The following is a 19,065-nucleotide window of genomic DNA, read 5'->3' as shown; positions in this document are numbered from 1 at the left end:
ATAAAACTCGGACGATCAACAAAATCAATGGTAACGATGATGATGACTGGATGGGTGAAGTCGAAAATCCACAAAACACTTAGAAGACCTTCACTTGACGTCGTTTAGTGGTATAATCCATGGCCAGGTTGAACTAAAGAGAAAGAGAAAGAAAATAGTAATATAGTTATTTCTCCAAGTTGTTAATAGCCATTGTAGTTGTTAAAATAAAGTATGCATTTGTAGGTGGAAGTTTCTTCAGAATACTTACGGTGGTCGCAGCAGTCGTAGTCATTGTGGTACTCGTTCTTGCAATAGTTCTTGCAGATTCCACCATGGCCAACGTTATGGGGAACTCCATGGATGTTGCCATGGGCGATTCCCACAGAACCACCATGGATTCCTGCACCCACGCCGGTGTGGACACCACCACCAAGACCACCGTGAACGCCTCCACCAAGGACTCCAGTCGCAGGCCCGAAGCCTCCAATGCCCCCATGACTTCCGACAGCGTGAAGACCACCGGTCACGTGACTTCCGTGATGATTACCCACGTGACCTCCATGATGGATACTCGCACCGTAGGGTCTGCGATTGTGGAGTCCAGCGTGGGCAGATCCAATTGCCAGTAAAACTAGCAGTGCTGCAGCGTAGGATTTCATCTGTTGGGTACAAAATATCAAGGTTCTTTAATCTCTGAGATGAAATTTTACACTATAATACATATAGATCTTTTAGAAAAAAAAAAGGGGGAGAACGGACGCGAAAAAAATAGTTACTTGAAATAATATTTACTATTTCATGTGCATAATGAATTGGTCATAAGGGGTGTACTTTTTTATATATATATTTTTATTCTTTTTAGCTTGTCACATTTCTAATATTAGATATATGGCTAAGTACTGGTATTTTGGTAGAACAAACTATTTATTGTCCATTGTCAGATATTTTTCAACCTCACCTTGAACTTTGTTGGTGTGCGTGGGGAGCTTCAATTGTATCGCTGGCAGTGGCTGAGGTGAGAGTGAGGATCTCGTGGTCGCAGCGGTGGTTATATAGCGAGCTGCCTCTGTCCCAACACTCGGGAGTTCCCAGTTCTCATTCTCGAGTATCGGAAGGAATCGGGGTTTTCCGAAGTTAGGCAAGTTGCAATGATTCTGTTTCATTTCTTTTGGAGTTTTGCTCACTTCTTGCAAACGTCTGGAAAAAAGAGTACACAAAAAATAGTATCGCATTTAATAGAGGATGTAAGTCATGAATAAAAAAGGGATATTTCTACGGGCTACTATGATGAGTGGATAAGTTGAACAAAAATGTCATTGGTTCATGATTTATAAGTAAAGATACTCTCAAAGTTAATTGCTAAAGAGCATGTGCGTAGAGATATTTTGTTTATTGTCAGGTTTCATTTGGGAGGGACCTACAGGTTGATGGTAAAAGTCTGTGCCTTTCAATTGTTTTGTTCATATGTATTATTACCCAAACCAGGCAATACCACTTGTAGAAGAAAGCGAAAGTTTGTCTTTTCGCATTTTATCACGAGGCTCAAAAAAAAAAAAAAAAAAAAAGAAAAAAAAGAAACACTAGCGCACCCCGAAGGTCGTTCTAGGATTGATGTCATCAGCCAAGTTTATCATGGCGCGAAATTTGAAATGCGTTTCGCGGGGTGATGACTTTTATTATGAGACTGCGTGATTTCGGCAGGATTGAAAAGAAAATAGACACTAAACTTATTGTTCTACTATTATCGCTAAACATTTCCAGACCAGTTTATGGAAAAATTTTACCCCATCGGTTTGCCGAATTTCATTGGCAGTGGTAAATTTGTAAAATTCAGATAGTAAAATATACACAATTTGGAGACTTCAACGCAAACATAAAGTGGGCAATTTTGAGATGGAAATAATAACAATAAAATTATATGTTTACAGTTTTTGCGTAGTACTTAGAAACTGCAGAAAATCTGAAAATTCATAAGACCACCAACCTTCATAAAAAGATTAGAAATAAATTATTTTGAATATAAAGTAGATAAAGATAAATTAAGATAAATAGAAAAGGCAATGAGTGTATAAAAATTGGTTTGTAAAGGAGCAACGACAGGCAAACACAAACAAGTGAACAAACAACAACAGAAAGCTAACTAATATATATTTGTGCTATAGCTTATATGTCCATCCAAATAAGTCTTGAAACTTTGAATTGTGTTATATGCCATCGGTTCTGCAGGAAGTTTATTCACTTCACTGACTATGCGGTTGAGAAAACTGTCTACACCTGTCACGTGACAATGATTGATGAATTGACACAAACATAGATTTCAGAGCAAAGAAATAAAAAATGGATAAATAAATAAATAAATAAATAAATAAACAAAACAAAATAACAGTTACTCCAAAATTAAATCGTATTACATAGAATGCTAGGAACTTCTCCATAAAAGACTAGAATATACTTTACAACTAATGGCAGTAACCATCTGAATATTGAAAGAAGAAATTGCTCTACGATTGTCATATCCATTATCATATAGAATTGCACCTTTATTTTCTTAAACTGATATTAGGTGTTAATCTGTTTTGACGACCCACATCATACTGCATTAGATTCTGCGGGGAGGCGGGATTGCTGAGAGAAAGGGAGTAAGACGAAGACAGCGTGTGTGTGAGGGAGGGAGAGTTGCATATTCCTAAACCAGTTTATATGCGAGCTGCAACATGACGTCATAACTACGTCAATGGTTCCGAGATCGTTGCCAGGTAACTCCACAGACTGCGCGTTCACCTGTGTTTCACTATACTTTATCTATGTAGATGTGGTGTGGGCGTAGGGCCCTTATAAGATGGAAAAGTGTATTTTGATGTCTATATGTATATATGCATATATACGAAAAGAAGGCATGTAGACTTTGGTGGTCACCATACGCGAAGAATGCTGAATTGTAACGAATACTTCCCTGTTTCTTCCAGATGCACACTCCTCGTGATAGTGGCATCGATCCCTGCCTCCAGCGCTTCTTGCCGGAGAGACAGGCCTACTGTTGCAAGGGCAACAACAGGACTCCGGGCCCACTAGCAGGTGAGCATCACACTAGGAACAAATGCTCTCAAAGTTAGTCGCTAAAGAACATGTACGTAGATATATATTTTTTTATTCCCAGGTTTCATCTAAGAGGAACCTATAGGTTGACATGAAAGTTCAATGCCTTTCAGTTGTTATGTTCATATGTATTAATTAACCAAACCAGACAATATCACTTGTAGAAAAAGGTGATAGTTTATGTATTCGCATTTTATCACAAAACGTAAATTTTTTTATCATTGCACCCCAAAGGTCGTTCTAGGATTGATGTCATCAGCAAGTTTTTATATGGCGCGAAATTTGAAATGCGTTTGATGGGGTGCTGACTTTTATCGTGGAACTGCGTGATGTGGGCAGGTTTGAAAAGAAAGTAGGCAATGAATATACTTATCCGTTATTATCATCAAATATTTCCAGGCCAATTCATGGAAAATCTTGACCCTGTCCGTTCTTCTTTAAGCTTGTCGAATTTATTTGGCAGCGGTAAAATGTTAAGAATTAGATAGTAAAATATATACATTTTGGAGACTTCAACGCAAATATAAAGTGGTTATTTGTTGAGATGAAAATCAAAACAGTAAAAATGTGCTTACAGTTTTTGCGTAGTGCTTAGAAACTACAGAAAGTCTATTAGACCACCAACATTCATTTGTATTGGTGTCTTATTATTCTTCATTATTATTTTTTACACATTTATGTATCATATCTATAATACAAGTTACGAAACCTCTCAGGGATCTTCAACCATGCATTTTCATGCACTCTTATCCTCTACATCACACTTAGAACAAATACTCTCAAAGTTAGTCGCTAAAGAGGATGTACGTAGAGATATTTTGTTTATTTTCAGGTTTCCTTTAAGAGGAAACACCTCTAGGTTGACGTGAAAGTTCCGTGCCTTTCAGTTGTTTTGTTCATATGTATTAATTACCCAAACCAGACAATATCACTTGTAGGAAAAAGTGATAGTTTATCTATTCACATTTTATCACAAAACGTATAAAATCTTATCAGTGCACCCCAAAGGTGGTTCTAGGATTGATGTCATCTGCCAATTTTTACAGGGCGCGAAATTTGAAATGCGTTTTACGAAGTACTGAATTTAATCGTGGAACTGCGTGATATGGGCAGGGTTGAAAAGAAAGTAGGCAATGAATATACTTATCTGTTATTATCATTAAATGTTTCCAGACCAATTTATGGAAAATTTTTACCCTGTCGGTTCTTCCTTAACCTTGTCGAATTTATTTGGCAGCGGTAAATTGTTAAGAATTAGATAGTAAAATATACACATTTTGGAGACTTCAACGCAAATATAAAGTGGTTATTTGTTGAGATGAAAATCATAACAGTAAAAATGTGCTTACAGTTTCTGCGTAGTGCTTAGAAACTACAGAAAGTCTATTAGATTACCAACATTAATTTGTATTGGTGTCTTATTATTCTTCATTATTATTTTTTACACATTTATGTATCATATCTATAATACAAGTTACGAAACCTCTCAGGGATCTTCAACCATGCATTTTCATGCACTCTTATCCTCTACTATCAGTAATTGTTATCTTAGAGGCTTACTAATGCCCTTTGTTGCCATCGAAAAAAAATCACATTTGAACAAGGAGCAGGCTTGTTTTGAGAAGACCTTTGTCAAGAAATATATATGACATACAATATGTAAAAGGAATGAGTCAGAAAGAGAATTACTATAAAATATATATATTTGTCAACTAGATATTCTGCCCATCAGCAGAAAAGGATGATATTTATAAAACTCGGACGATCAACAAAATCAATGGTAACGATGATGATGACTGGATGGGTAAAATAAAAATGAACAAAACACTTAGAAGATCTTCACTTGACGTCGTTTAGTGGTATAATCCATGGCCAGGTTGAACTAAAGAGAAAGAGAGAGAAAAAATGAGTAATATAGTTATTTCTCCAAGTTGTTCATAGTTATTGCAGTTGTTAAAACAATGTATGCATTTGTAGGTGGAAGTTTGTTCTGAATACTTACGGTGGTCACAGCAGTCGTAGTCATTGTGGTACTCGTTCTTGCAATAGTTCTTGCAGATTCCACCATGTCCAACGTTGTGGGGAACTCCATGGATGTTGCCATGGACGATTCCCACAGAACCACCATGGATTCCTGCACCCACACCGGTGTGGACACCACCACCAAGACCACCGTGAACTCCTCCACCAAGGACTCCAGTCGCAGACCCGATGCCTCCAATGCCCCCATGACTTCCGACAGCGTGAAGACCACCGGTCACGTGACTTCCGTGATGAGTAGCCACGTGACCTCCATGATGGATACTCGCACCGTAGGGTCTGCGATTGTGGAGTCCAGCGTGGGCAGTTGCAAGAGCCAATAAAACTAGCAGTGCTGCAGCGTAGGATTTCATCTGTTGGGTACAAAATGTCAAGGTTCTTTAATCTCTGAGATGAAATTTTACACTAGTACATTTGGGTCTTTCAGAAAAAAAAAGAGAGAGAATGGACGCGAAAAAATAGCTACCTGAAATAATATTTGCTATTTCATGTGCATAATGAATCAGACCTAAGGAGTGTACATTTTTTATAGTTTAGCACATTTCTATTATTAGAACGATATACTTGTATGACTAAAATGTTAAGTAATTGGTGGTAAATTGGTATAACTATTTATCTGTTGTTCATTTTCGGATATTTTTCAACCTGACCTTGAACTTGGCGGGTGCGCGTGTGGAGCTTCAAGCGTATCGCTGGCAGTGGCTGAGGTGAGAGTGACGATCTCGTGGTCGCAGCGGTGTTTATATAGCGAGCTGCCTCTGTCCCAACACTCGGGAGTTCCCCGTTCGGAAGGAATCGGGTATTTCCGAAGCTAGGACGAGTCGCAATGATTCTATTTCTTTTCTTTTGGAATTTTGCTGACTTCTTGCAAATGTCTTGAAAAAAGAAGAGACAAAAACTATTAATGCGTTTAAAGAGAGGATGAATGTCATAAACAAGAAGGGGATGATTCTACGGGCTACTATGACGAGTGGATAGATTAATTAAAAAAGTTATTGATTCATGATTTATAAATGTGGATAATCTAAATGTTAATTACAAACGAGCATGTGTGAAGAGATATTCTATTTATTGTCAGGTCTCATTCAAGAGGAACGTATAGTTTGTTGGTAACTCCGTGACTTTCAGTTGTTTTGTTCATATTTATTAATTACCCAAACCAGGCAATACCACTTGTAGAAGAAAGCAAATGCTTATCTATTCGTATTTTATTACGAGGCGTCGAAAAAAAAAAAAAAAAAAATCTTACCAGCGCTCCCCGAAGGTCGTCCTAGGGTTGACGTCTTCAGCCAAGTTTTTACATGGCGCGAAATTTGAAATGCGTTTCACGGGGTGATGAATTTTATTATGAGACTGCGTGATATGGACAGGATTGAAAAGAAAATAGACACAACTTATTTATCGTTTATCATTGCTAAATGTTTTCCGGCCAGTTTATGGAAAATTTTTTACCATGTCGGTTCTTCTTTAAGTTTGTCGAATTTCATTGGTAGTGATAAAGTTTTAAGAATCAAAGAGTAAAATATACACATTCTGGAGACTTCAACGCAAATATAAAATGGGCAATTTTAAGATGAAAATCATAACAATAAAAATGTGTTTACAGTACGTAGTACTTAGAAACTACATAAATCTATTAGACCACCAACATTCATAAAGATATCAAAAGACAATTATTATGAATATAAAGCAGATAGAGAAAGACAAAATAAATAAAAAAGGCAATGTGTAAAATTTGTTTGTGAAGGAGAGACAAGCAAACACAAACAGGTGAACAAACAACAAGAGAAAATTAACTAACTGATAGATATTAGTCCTATTGCTTAGATACCCATCCAAATCAGTCTTGAAACTTTGAATTGTGTTAAATGCCATCGCTTCTGCAGGAAGTTTATTCATTTGACTGACTACGTAGTTGGTAAAACTCTTTCCATCTGCCAGGTGATACTGATTGGTGAATTGACTCAAACATGGATATAAGAGGTCAAATAGAAACAAAAAAATAATAATAGTGAGTTAAGGCATTAAAGCTGAGAATGAAAGTATAGAAAAGTGTGTCAAAACCAGTACTTTTGTATAGTGCAGAAACGTGGTCGTTAAGGAAAAGAGAGGAAGGCATTTTGGAGAGAACGGAGATGAGGATGGTGAGATGGATAGCTGGTATATCTCTGTTGGAGAGGAGACAAAGTGAAGATTTAAGAAAGATGTGTGGAATATGTAATATAAAAGAGAAGGTAAGAGAAGCAAGACTGAGACATTTTGGACACGTTAAAAGGAAAGAGGATGACAAACCAGCGAGTAAGGCGATGATGGCCGAAGTTGAGGGAAGAAGAAGCATCGGCAGACAAAGAATGAGATGGAGAGACGTAACAAGGTGTGACATGAGGAAACTAGGAGTGCAAGAGGAGGATGCAATGGATAGGAACAAAAGGAGAAGGGCAACTCGAGCGGCAGACCCTGCAATACAGTGGGATTAAGGTCGTATGAAGAAGTAGAATAAAAAAGAAGAAGAAGAAGAAGAGGAAGAAGAAGAAGAAGAAGAAGAAGAAGAAGAAGAAGAAGAAGAAGAAGAAGAAGAAGAAGAGTTAAGGCATATTTGAATAGGATCACACAGAAATGTAGGAAATTCTCCATAAAATACTTGAATATATTTTGTAACTAACGGCAGCAATCATATGAATATTAAAAAAACCAACTGCTCTACGACTGTCATATCCATTGATATATAAAAATGCACCTTTATTTTCTTAAATTGATCTTAGGTGTTAATATATTTTGACGACCCATATCATACATTATATTGCATTATATTTTGCGAGGAGGTGGGTTGGCTGAGAGAGACGGAATGAGACGAAGATAGCGAGTGTGTCAGGGATGGAGAGTTACTTGTGCCTAAACCAGTTTTTGTGAGAGCTGCGATATGACGTCATAACTACGGCCATGGTTCTGAGAAGGTTACCAGGTAACTCCCACAGACTGTGCATTGACCTGTGACATTATTTTTGTACTCTATTTTAGAAGGATTGGTAAAATGCATTCGAGTCTGCTTGAAAATGTTTTAAGTAATTAATTTTCTTTTAGCCCAACTCCAGGTCGATACACACACTACTTCAACGCCCCAGCGCACCCTAAGAAAGCGAGGTGAGTTTTACTATACTTTATATAGACGTTGTGTGGGTTAAGGGCCACCCCTCTTATAAGAGGGAAAAGGGTAATTTGGTGTATATATGTATATATACATATATACGAAAAGAGGGCATGTAGTCACCATACGCGCAGGAATGCTGAATTGTAACGAATGTTTCTCTGTTTCTTCCAGGTGCATACTCTTGTCGTCCTTATGTGTGCCCCTCGTGATGGTGGCATCGATTCCTTCCCCCAATGCTTCTTGCCACTCCTGATGTAAGACGCTGAAAGGCCACGCCTACTGCTGTGGGGTCAACAACAGACCTCCTGTCCCAGTGGCTGGGGAGCACCACACTCGGAACAAACGCTATCACGAGGAGGATTAAAACTAAGAAATAAATTCGTGGAGTGCCATAAAACTGTTCTTTTAATGAACACCATTCTCTTGTCTTTCCAAGACAAACTGGCTTACAAATAACTGAAATATTCATTCTGATTGTGACACTGAAAGAAAGATCTCATATATTAAAAAAAAAAAAAAAAATTACCGGTAGCTGCATAGGATCTAGTTTTAGGAAAGACCAGTTCAAGTGTTTGTGTTCAACTCAATGATAGAGCTCACTGTCACGTATATACTTTAGTGCAACATTTCAGACAGGCACAAAGTTTTTTTTTTTTTTAACGAAGAGTCGACGAGTCAATAGGAAATGTGGCTTGGACAGTTCGAAGAGCAATAGATAGGTAAGGTCTTGCTAATACAATAAAATGAGTCAACAGGTTGCTGGTATTAGAGTCGATGGATAACTAACTGACACAGATGTGAACTTAGGTGAATTGGCGAGTGACTGGCTAGCATGGTCTTATGGGTGAAACTGGACCATTGGATGTGCATTTTGCATGAAAGAGTTGACGGGGTGATGTCGTGGCACAGACTTGGTAGAGTGTCTGATTGAGACAACTGGTGACTGGCCTGGGTCACCTAACGAGGTGAAAAGACGAATCAAACAATCAATTCTAAAATTCTCATTGACTTATTAAACAACCCTGAGGTCGTGGAATACGTGACTAGGACGCTACCGACTACGCCACAGCGGATGTCTAAAAGAACGTTATTGGAACTAATCCCCCAATTTCTCGACATCAAATCGCGTGGTGTTTGTAATCGCAGTCTAGTTTTTAACAAATTTTATTTAGGAAACCCATACGACAAGTATGTACCCGTCTCGACAGTTTGATTAAATGACCTAGTGTTCGAATCCCGCAGGAAGAGTCGTTCAATCAAACTGTCGAGATAAATCTCATGGACACTTCCTACATGAGAACAAGAACAAAGTATTAAGAAGGTATTTGTCTACACTTCATGTTCAGTTAAAAAAAAAAGTCACCTAACATTAGACATGAATAATCGAAGCTTGAATTTCATTTCATTTGCTTTGGTGTCTTTTTATTTTCTATTATTGTCTTTTTGCAAATTTTGTACCATGATTATAATACAAGTTACGAACGCTGTTAGGGATCTTAAACCTTGCATTCTTATGGGCTCTCAACCTCGATGATCAGGATGGTTATTTTAGAGGCTTACTAATATACTTCGTTGTCATCGAAAAAAATCATATTTGAACAAGAAGCAGATTTGTTTTGAGAAGACCTTTGTCAAGATACAGATGGCAAACAAGATGTTAAAGGAATGAGTCATAAAGACAATTGTTACATAAATATGTTTATTTGTTAACTAAGTTTTCTGCCCATCAGCAGAGAAGAATGATATTTATAAAACTCGAACGATCAACAAAATCAATGGTAACAATGATGATGACTGGATGGGTGAAATTGGAAATCCACAAAACGCTTAGAAGACCTTCACTTGACGTTGTTTAGTGGTATAATCCATGGCCAGGTTGAACTAAAAAGAGAGAGAGAAAAAATGGTCATTTAGTTATTACTCCAAGTTGTTAATATCCATTGCAGTTGTTAAAACAAAGTATGCATTTGTAGGTGGAAATTTGTTCTGGATACTTACGGTGGTCGCAGCAGTCGTAGTCATTGTGGTACTCGTTCTTGCAATAGTTCTTGCAGATTCCACCATGGCCAACGTTGTGGGGAACTCCATGGATATTGCCATGGACGATTCCCACAGAACCACCATGGATTCCTGCACCCACGCCGGTGTGGACACCACCACCAAGACCACCGTGAACGCCTCCACCAAGGACTCCAGTCGCAGGACCGATGCCTCCAATGCCCCCATGACTTCCGACAGCGTGAAGACCACCGGTCACGTGACTTCCGTGATGATTACCCACGTGACCTCCATGATGGATACTCGCACCGTAGGGTCTGCGATTGGGGAGTCCAGCGTGGGCAGATCCAATTGCCAGTAAAACTACTAGTGCTGCAGCGTAGGATTTCATCTGTTGGGTACAAAATATCAAGGATCTTCAATCTCTGAGATGAAATTTTACAATACAGTACATTTAGATCTTTCAGAAAAAGAAAGGGGGCGAACGGACTTAGAAAATATTTACTTGAAATAATATTTGCTATTATATGTGCATAATGAATTGGTCATAAGGTGTGTACTTATATATATTTATATATATATATATATATGTATATATTTTTTTTACCTTGTCACATTTCTAATATTAGAAAGATATATAACTAAAATGTTATGATATTTTTTAATTTTGAGACAAGTAATTACTGCTTAATTGGTGGAACAAAATATTTATTGTCCATTGTCGTATATTTTTCAACCTCACCTTGAAGTTGTCCGGTGCGTGTGGGGAGCTTCAAGTGTATCGCTGGCAGTGGCTGAGGTGAGAGTGAGGATCTCGTGGTCGCAGCGGTGGTTATATAGCGAGCTGCCTCTGTCCCAACACTTGGGAGTTCCCCGTTCTTTATCACGAGCATCGGAAGGAATCGGGTATTTCCAAAGTTAAGATGAGTCGCAACGATTTTATTCCTTTTCTTTTGGAGTTTTGCTAACTTCTTGCAAACGTGTGGAAAGAAGAGTAGACAAGAAATATTAACGCATTTTATTAGAGGATATACTTCATGAACAAAAAGGGGATAATTCTACGGGTTACCATGATGAGTGGATAAATTGAATGAAAAAAGTTTATGAGCTATGATTTATAAATGTGGATACTCTCAAAGTTAGTAGCTAAAAAGCACGTGCGTAGAGATATTTTGTTTATTATCAGGTTTCATTTGAAAGGAACCTATAGGTTGACGTGAAAGTTCCGTGCCTTTCAGTTGTTTTGTTCATATGTGGTAATTACCCAAACTAGACAGTATCACCTGTAGAAAAAAATGAAATTTTATCTATTCGCATTTTATCACAAAGCGCAAAAAAAAAAAAAAAAAAAAAAAATCTTATCAGCGCGCCCCAAATGTCCATCTAGGATTGATGTCACGAGCCAATTTTTATGTGGTGCGAAATTTGAAATGCGTTTCATGGAATGTTGACTTTTATTATGGGATTGAGTGATATGGGACTGTTGAAAAGAAAATAGGCACTAAATTTACTTATCTGTTACTATCATTAAATGTTTCCAGGCTAGTTTATGGAAAATTTTAATCCCGTCGGTTCTTCTTTCAGTTTGTCGAATTTCATTAGCAGTGATAAATATACACATGTGTAAAATATGCACATTTTGGAGACTTCAACGCAAATGTAAAATGGTTAATTTGAGATGAAAATCATAACAAGAAAAACTGTTATTACACATTTTGAGTAGTACTTCGAAACTACAAAAATCTATTAGACCACGAACATTCATAAAAATATCAAAAGACAATTATTATGAATATAAAAAAGATAGAGATTGATTGAGATAAATAGAAAAGACAATGGGTATATGTACAATTGGTTTGTAAAGTAGATATAACAAGCAAACACAAACAGGTAAACAAACAACAATAGAAAGCTAACTGATATATATTAGTCATATAGGTTATATGTCCATCCAAATAAGTCTTGAAACTTTGAACTGTGTTACATGCCATCACTTCTACAGGAAGTTTATTCACTTCACTAACTACGAGGTTGGTAAAACTGTTTCCACCTGTCAGGTGATACTAACTGATGAATTGACTCAAACATGGATATGAGGTCAAATAGAAAAAAATAATGACAATAAGTTAGGCATTGAAGCTGAGAATGAAAGTATACAAAAGTGTGTTAAGGCCAGTACTCCTGGATGGTGCAAAAACATAGTCTTTACGGAAAGAGAGGAAGGCACTTTGGCGAGAACGGAGATGAGGATGGTGAGATGGATAGCTGGCACGTCTCTGTTGGAGAGGAGACAAAGTGAAGATATAAGAAAGATACGTGGAATATGTAATATAAAAGAGAAAGCAAGAGAAGCAAGACTGAGACACTTTGGACACGTTAAAAGGAGAGAGGATGACGAGCCAGTGAAGAAGGCGATGATGACCGAAGTTAAGGAAAGAAGAAGCGACGGGAGACAAAGAATGAGATCGAGAGATGTAACAAGGTGTGACATGAGGAAACTAGGAATGCAAGAGGAGGAGGATGCAATGGACAGGAAAAAATGGAGAAAGATAACTCGAACGGCCGACCCAGCAATACAGTGGGATTAAGGTCGTATAAAGAAGAAGAAGAAGAAGAAGAAGAAGAAGAAGAAGAAGAAGAAGAGGAAGAGGAAGAGGAAGAGGAAGAGGAAGAGGAAGAGGAAGATGAAGAGGAAGAAGAAGAGTTAAGGCATATTTGAATCGGATCACATAGAACTTTAGGAAATTCTCCATAAAAGACTAGAATATATTTTGCAACTAACGGTAGTAATCATCTGAATATTGAAAAAAACTGCTCTACGACTGTCATATCCAATGATATATAAAAATGCACCTTTATTTTCTTAAATTGATATCAGGTGTTAATATATTTTGACGACCCATATCATACATTATGTTGCATTATATTTTGCGAGGAGGTAGGTTGGCTGAGAGAGAGGTAAGTGAGACGAAGATAGCGAGTGTATGAGGGAGGGAGAGTTACATGTGCCTAAACCAGTTTTTATGTGAGCTTTGACATGACGTCATAACTACGGCCATGGTTCTGAGAAGGTTACCAGGTAACTCCCACAGATTTTGCATTGACTTGGGACTTTAGTTTTGCATTCTGTTTTGGATGGATTGGTAAAATACATTCGAGTTTGCTTGGAAATGTTTAAGTGAAATGATTAATTTTCTTGTACCTTAGCTCCAGGTCGATACCTACACTTCTCCACCGCCCCAGTGCATCCTAAGATACCGTTGTGAGTCACTGTAATTTAACTATATAGACGATGTGTGGATGAAGGGCCACCCTTTTATAAGAGGAAAAAGTGTAATTTGGTGTATATATGTATATATGTATACGAAAAGAGGGCATGTGTTCTCTTGTAGTCACCATACGCACACGAATACTGAATTGTAACGAATGCTTCTCTGTTTCTTTCAGATGTACATTCCCGTCGTCCTTATGTGCGCCTTTGTGACGGCGGCATCAATCCCTGCCTCCAACGCTTCTTGCCACTATTGATGCAACAACCAGACTCCGGGCCCAGTAGCAGGTGAGCACCACATTCGGAACATATGCAGTCGGGAGTAAGATTAAAACGAAGAAATAAATAAGGGGAGTGCCATAAAACTGTTCTTTTAATGAGCACCATTATCTTGTCTTTCCTGGACAAACTGGCTTACAAGTAACTGAAATATTCTGATTATGACACTGAAAGAAAGTTTTCATATATTTGAAATAAAAGAAAAAATATCAGTAGCTGCATAGGATCTAGTTTTGGGAAAGACCAGTTAAAATGTTTGTGTTTAACTGAATGATAGAGAACTTACTGTCACGTATATACTAAAGTGTCATATTTCAAGCAGCCACAATGTTTTATTGGCTTTTACGAAGAGACGACGAGTCAGTAGGAAATGTGTTCTGGACAATTCGAAGAGTGAAGGATAGGTAAGGTCTTGGTAACATATTTAGATGAGTCAACAGGTGGGTGGTATCAGAGTCGATACATAACTAATATGTGAACTTGGGTGAATTGGCGAATGACTGGCTAGTATGGTCTTATGAGTGAACCTGAAAGATTCGATGGGCAGTTTGCGTGAGTAAGTCGACGGGGTGATGTCGTGGCACAGACTTGGTGGAGTGTCTGAATGAGACAACAGTCACTGGCCTAGGTTACCTAACGAGGTGACAAAACGAATCAAACAATCGATTATAAACTTCTCATTGACTTATTAAACAAACCTTTCCTTGGGGTTTGAACCTGAGGTAACGGAATACGTGACCAAGACGCTACCGACTACGCCACAGCGGATGTCTAAAAGAACGCGATTGGAACTAATCCTCCAATTTTCTGACATCAACTCGCGTTGTGTTTGTAATCGCAGTCTAATTTTTAACGAATTTTATTCAGAAAAAACCATCTGACAAATATGTACTCGTCTTGAGAGTTTGATTAAAGGACCTAGAGTTCGAATCCCGCAGGAAGAGTCGTTCAATCAAGCTGTCGAGACAAATCTCATGGACACTTCCTACATGAGAACAAGAACACTTAGTGTTCACAAGATATCTGTCTTCACTAACATTAGACATGGATGGTCGCAGCTTGGATTTAATTTCATTTGCATTGGTGTCTTTATTTTCTATTATTGTTTTTTGACACATTTTTGTACCATGTTTATAATGCAATTTACGAATGCTGTTTTGGATTTTAAAAAGATGCCCTCTTATGCACTCTCAACCTCGATAATCAGGAATGGATATTTTAGAGCAGTGGTTTTTAACCTGTGGGGGATTCCCCACTGGTGGGGAATGGCGGAGTTGCCAAGTGGGGAATGACCGGCTGGACAGAAGAACCACTGTCTTTTTTTTTCTTTTTTTTTAAATCGATGTATTTTTTTTTTCTTTTTGTTTGTTTCTGGTGTCTTCTTGTTGTCACATTTCGTGCAAACAAAAATTAAGGGCCGTAAAATGGCACAAAAAAAAAGAAAAGAAAGCAAAGCATTTATTTACGTACTAAACACTGCATGGGTTAAAATCGAATTTGTCAAAGACCGATGCTGTGGTGGGAAATGGAGAGTTGGCTCACTAAAAAGTGGGGAATTGGAGAAAAAAGGTTAAGAATCCCTGTTTTAGAGGCTTACTAATATACTTCGTTGTCATCGAAAAATATCACAATTGAACAAGGAGCAGCTTTATGTTGAGAAGACCTTTGTCAAAATATAGATGACAAAAAAGATGTAAAAGGAATGAGTAAGAAAGAGAATGATTACAGAAATATATTTATTTGTTAACTAGATTTTCTGCCCATCAGCAGAGAAGAATAATACTGATAAAACTCGGACGATCAACAAAATCAATGGTAACGATGATGATGACTGGATGGGTGATATCGAAATCCACAAAACGCTTAGAAGACCTTCACTTGACGTCGTTTAGTGGTATAATCCATGGCCAGGTTGAACTAAAAAGAGAGAGAGAAAAAATGGTAATTTAGTTATTACTCCAAGTTGTTAATAGCAATTGCAGTTGTTAAAACAAAGTATGCATTTGTAGGTGGAAGTTTGTTCTGGATACTTACGGTGGTCACAGCAGTCGTAGTCATTGTGGTACTCGTTCTTGCAATAGTTCTTGCAGATTCCACCATGTCCAACGTTGTGGGGAACTCCATGGATGTTGCCATGGACGATTCCCACAGAACCACCATGGATTCCTGCACCCACGCCGGTGTGGACACCACCACCAAGACCACCGTGAACGCCTCCACCATGGACTCCAGTCGCAGGCCCGAAGCCTCCAATGCCCCCATGACCTCCGACAGCGTGAAGACCACCGGTCACGTGACTTCCGTGATGATTACCCACGTGACCTCCATGATGGATACTCGCACCGTAGGGTCTGCGATTGGGGAGTCCAGCGTGGGCAGATCCAATTGCCAGTAAAACTAGCAGTGCTGCAGCGTAGGATTTCATCTGTTGGGTACAAAATATCAAGGTTCTTTAATCTCTGAGATGAAATTTTACACTATAATACATTTAGATCTTAAAAAAAAAAAAAAAAGGGAGAGAACGGACGCGAAAAAATAGTTACTTGAAATAATAATTGCTATATCATGTGCATAATGAATTGGTCATAAGGAGTGTACTTTTTTATATATATTTTTATTCCTTCTAGTTTGTCACATTTCTAATATTAGAAAGATATATGGCTAAAGTGTTATGAGACTGCAATCTTTAGATAAGCAAGTACTGGTATATTGGCAGAACAAACTATTTATTGTCCATAATCAGATATTTTTCCACCTCACCTTGAACTTTGTTGGTGTGCGTGGGGAGCTTCAAGTGTATCGCTGGCAGTGGCTGAGGTGAGAGTGAGGATCTCGTGGTCCGAACGGTGTTTATATAGCGAGCTGCCTCTGTCCCAACACTCGGGAGTTCCTCGTTCTCATTCACGAGTGTCGGAAGAAATCGGGTATTTCCGAAGTTAGGCAAGTTGCAATGATTCTGTTTTATTTCTTTTGGAGTTTTTCTCACTTCTTGCAAACGTCTGGAAAAAAAGAGTACACAAAAAATATTATCGCATTTAATAGAGGATGTAAGTCATGAACAAGAAAGGGATAATTCTACGGGCTACTATGATGAGTGGATAAGATGAATAAAAAAGTTATTGATTCATGATTTATAAGTGTGGATACTCTCAATGTTAATCGCTAAAGAGCATGTGCGTAGAGATATTTTGTTTATTGTCAGGTTTCATTTGGGAGGAACCTACAGGTTGATGGTAAAACTCCGTGCCTTTCAGTTGTTTTGTTCATATGTATTAGTTACCCCAAACCATGCAATACCACTTGTAGAAAAAAGTGAAAGTTTGTCTTTTCGCATTTTATCAGGAGGCTAAAAAAAAAAAAAAAAAAAAAAAAAAAAAAAAAACACTAGCGCACCCCGAAGGTCGTTCTAGTATTGATATCATCAGCCAAGTTTTACACGGCGCGAAATTTGAAAGGCGTTTCACGGGGTACTGACTTTTATTATGAGACTGCGTGATATGGCCAGGATTGAAAAGAAAATAGACACTAAAGTTATTTATCTACTATTATTGCTTAACATTTCCAGGCCAATTTATGGAAAAAAATTACCCCATTGGTTTACCGAATTTCATTGGCAGTGGAAATTTTTTCAAATTCAGATAGTAAAATATGCACAATTTGGAGACTTCAACGCAAATATAAAGTGGGCAATTTTGAGATGGAAATAATAACAATAAAAATATGTTTACAGTTTTTGCGTAGTACTTAGAAACTGCAGATAATCTGAAAATTTATTAGACCACTAACCTTCATAAAAAAGTTATTATTAATATAAAGTAGATAGAGATAAAGTAAGATAAATAGGAAAGGCAACAGGTATGTGTAAAATTGGTTTGTAAAGGAGAGACGACAAGCAAACACAAACAGGTGAACAAACAATACCATAAAACTAACTGATATATATATTAGTCCTATAGCTTATATGTCCATCCAAATAAGTCTTGAAACTTTGAATTGTGTTACATGCCATCGCTTCTGCAGGAAGTTTATTCACCTCACTGACTACGCGGTTGAGAAAATTGTTTCCACCTGTCAGGTGACACTGATCGATGAATTGACACAAACATGGATATAAGAGGAAAAAAATAAGATTGAGTTACTGCATAGTTGAATCGGATCATATAGAATGTTAGGAACTTCTCCATAAAAATCTAGAAAACAATAACGGCAGTAAGCATCTGAATATAGGAAGAACAAACTTCTCTACGATTGTTATATTCATTAATATATAAAATTGCACCTTTGTTTTCTTAAACTGATATTAGGTGTTAATATGTTTTGACGACCCACATCATACCTTATATTTCATTAGATTCTGCATGAAGCCGGAATGGCTGACAGGGAGTGAGACGAAGACGGCGTGTGTGTGAGGGAGGGAGAGTTACATATTTCTAAACCAGTTTTTATGCGAGCTGCGACATTACGTCATAACTACGTCAGTGATTCCGAGATCGTTGCCAGGTAACTCCACAGACTTCGCGTTCACCTGTGTTTCACTATACTTTATCTATACAGATGTAGTGTGGGTGAAGGGGCACCCCTTTTATAAGATGGAAAAGTGTATTTTGGTGTATGTGTGTATATATGCATATATATGGAATGAGGGCATGTAGTCTTTTGTGGTCACCATACGCGAAGAATGGTGAATTGTAACGAATACTTCCTTGTTTCTTCCAGAAGCACACTCCTGTCGTCCTTATGTGCGCCCTTGTGATAGTGGCATCAATCCTTGAGTCCAGCACTTCTCGCCGGAGGAACAGGCCTACTGCTGCAAGGGCAACAACAGACCTGTGGACCCACTAGCAGGTGAGCATCACACTTGGAACTAATACTTTCAAAGTTAGTCGCTAAAGAGCATGTGCGTAGAGATATTTTTTTATTGTCATGTTTCATTTAAGAGAAACCTATAGGTTGACGTGAAAGTTCAGTGCTTTTCAGTTGTTTTGCTCATATGTATTAATTACCCAAACCAGACAATATCACTTGTAGAGAAAAGTGATAGTTTATCTATTCGCATTTTATCACAAAACGTAAAAAATCTTATCAGTGCACCCCAAAGGTTGTTCTAAGATCGATGTCATCAGCCAATTTATATATGTCGCGAATTTTGAAATGCGTTTCACGGGGTGCTGACTTTTATCTTGGAACTGCGTGATATGGACAGTTGAAGAGAAAGTAGGCAATGAACTTACTTATCTGTTATTATCATTAA

At 37.9% G+C, this 19,065-nt stretch overlaps 3 protein-coding genes across 5 annotated transcripts in view; all 3 read right to left on the bottom strand.

Annotated features, from left to right (window-relative positions):
- Nucleotides 1–5,817, bottom strand: part of LOC143024952 (uncharacterized) — a 5,882-nt gene extending 65 nt beyond the window's left edge. The window contains exons 1-3 of one of the 2 annotated variants that reach the window (XM_076184487.1): nt 5,769–5,817; nt 251–641; nt 1–133 (exon numbers count right to left, since the gene is read on the bottom strand). The exon at nt 1–133 is cut by the window's left edge and continues 65 nt beyond it. In XM_076184487.1, coding sequence (XP_076040602.1) covers nt 105–133; nt 251–641 — 420 coding nt within the window. In that variant the 5' untranslated portion in view covers nt 5,769–5,817 and the 3' untranslated portion in view covers nt 1–104. Of the gene's footprint in view, nt 134–250; nt 642–940; nt 1,054–5,768 lie in introns of those variants that run through there. The other variant, XM_076184477.1, reaches the window with a different exon arrangement.
- On the bottom strand, nt 4,843–16,728 carry LOC143024935 (uncharacterized). 2 transcript variants are annotated; one of them, XM_076184450.1, is made up of 3 exons: nt 16,575–16,639; nt 5,081–5,471; nt 4,843–4,960 (listed from the first exon to the last, which is right to left on the bottom strand). In XM_076184450.1, exons 2-3 carry the CDS (start codon nt 5,469–5,471, stop codon nt 4,932–4,934), a joined length of 420 nt encoding a protein of 139 aa, XP_076040565.1. In that variant the 5' UTR covers nt 16,575–16,639; the 3' UTR covers nt 4,843–4,931. The 2 variants fall into 2 exon arrangements, with proteins under 2 accessions (XP_076040565.1, XP_076040556.1); XM_076184441.1 differs by lacking the exons at nt 4,843–4,960; nt 5,081–5,471 and adding exons at nt 15,534–15,731; nt 15,849–16,239 and having other exon boundaries at nt 16,575–16,728.
- Nucleotides 9,949–11,165, bottom strand: LOC143031108 (uncharacterized). Its single transcript, XM_076194545.1, has 3 exons — nt 11,007–11,165; nt 10,265–10,655; nt 9,949–10,147 (listed from the first exon to the last, which is right to left on the bottom strand). Exons 2-3 carry the CDS (start codon nt 10,653–10,655, stop codon nt 10,119–10,121), a joined length of 420 nt encoding a protein of 139 aa, XP_076050660.1. The 5' UTR covers nt 11,007–11,165; the 3' UTR covers nt 9,949–10,118.
- Nucleotides 16,729–19,065: the final 2,337 nt, after the last annotated feature.

The sequence above is a fragment of the Oratosquilla oratoria genome, chromosome 1 (genome assembly GCF_046742065.1).
Source record: "Oratosquilla oratoria isolate Oo_2021 chromosome 1, ASM4674206v1, whole genome shotgun sequence".
In the NCBI taxonomy this organism is placed as follows: domain Eukaryota; kingdom Metazoa; phylum Arthropoda; class Malacostraca; order Stomatopoda; family Squillidae; genus Oratosquilla; species Oratosquilla oratoria.
This window is presented reverse-complemented; position numbering and strand designations above follow the sequence as displayed.

What these genes read in the sequence shown, in the direction of transcription:
- LOC143031108 (XM_076194545.1), bottom strand. Translation starts at nt 10,655, where the DNA reads ATGAAATCCTACGCTGCAGCACTAGTAGTTTTACTGGCAATTGGATCT. An exon ending in CTACGACTGCTGCGACCACC is followed by an intron (nt 10,148 to 10,264) that starts GTAAGTATCCAG and finishes CTCTCTTTTTAG; the next exon opens with TTCAACCTGGCCATGGATTA.
- LOC143024935 (XM_076184441.1), bottom strand. Translation starts at nt 16,239, where the DNA reads ATGAAATCCTACGCTGCAGCACTGCTAGTTTTACTGGCAATTGGATCT. An exon ending in CTACGACTGCTGTGACCACC is followed by an intron (nt 15,732 to 15,848) that starts GTAAGTATCCAG and finishes CTCTCTTTTTAG; the next exon opens with TTCAACCTGGCCATGGATTA.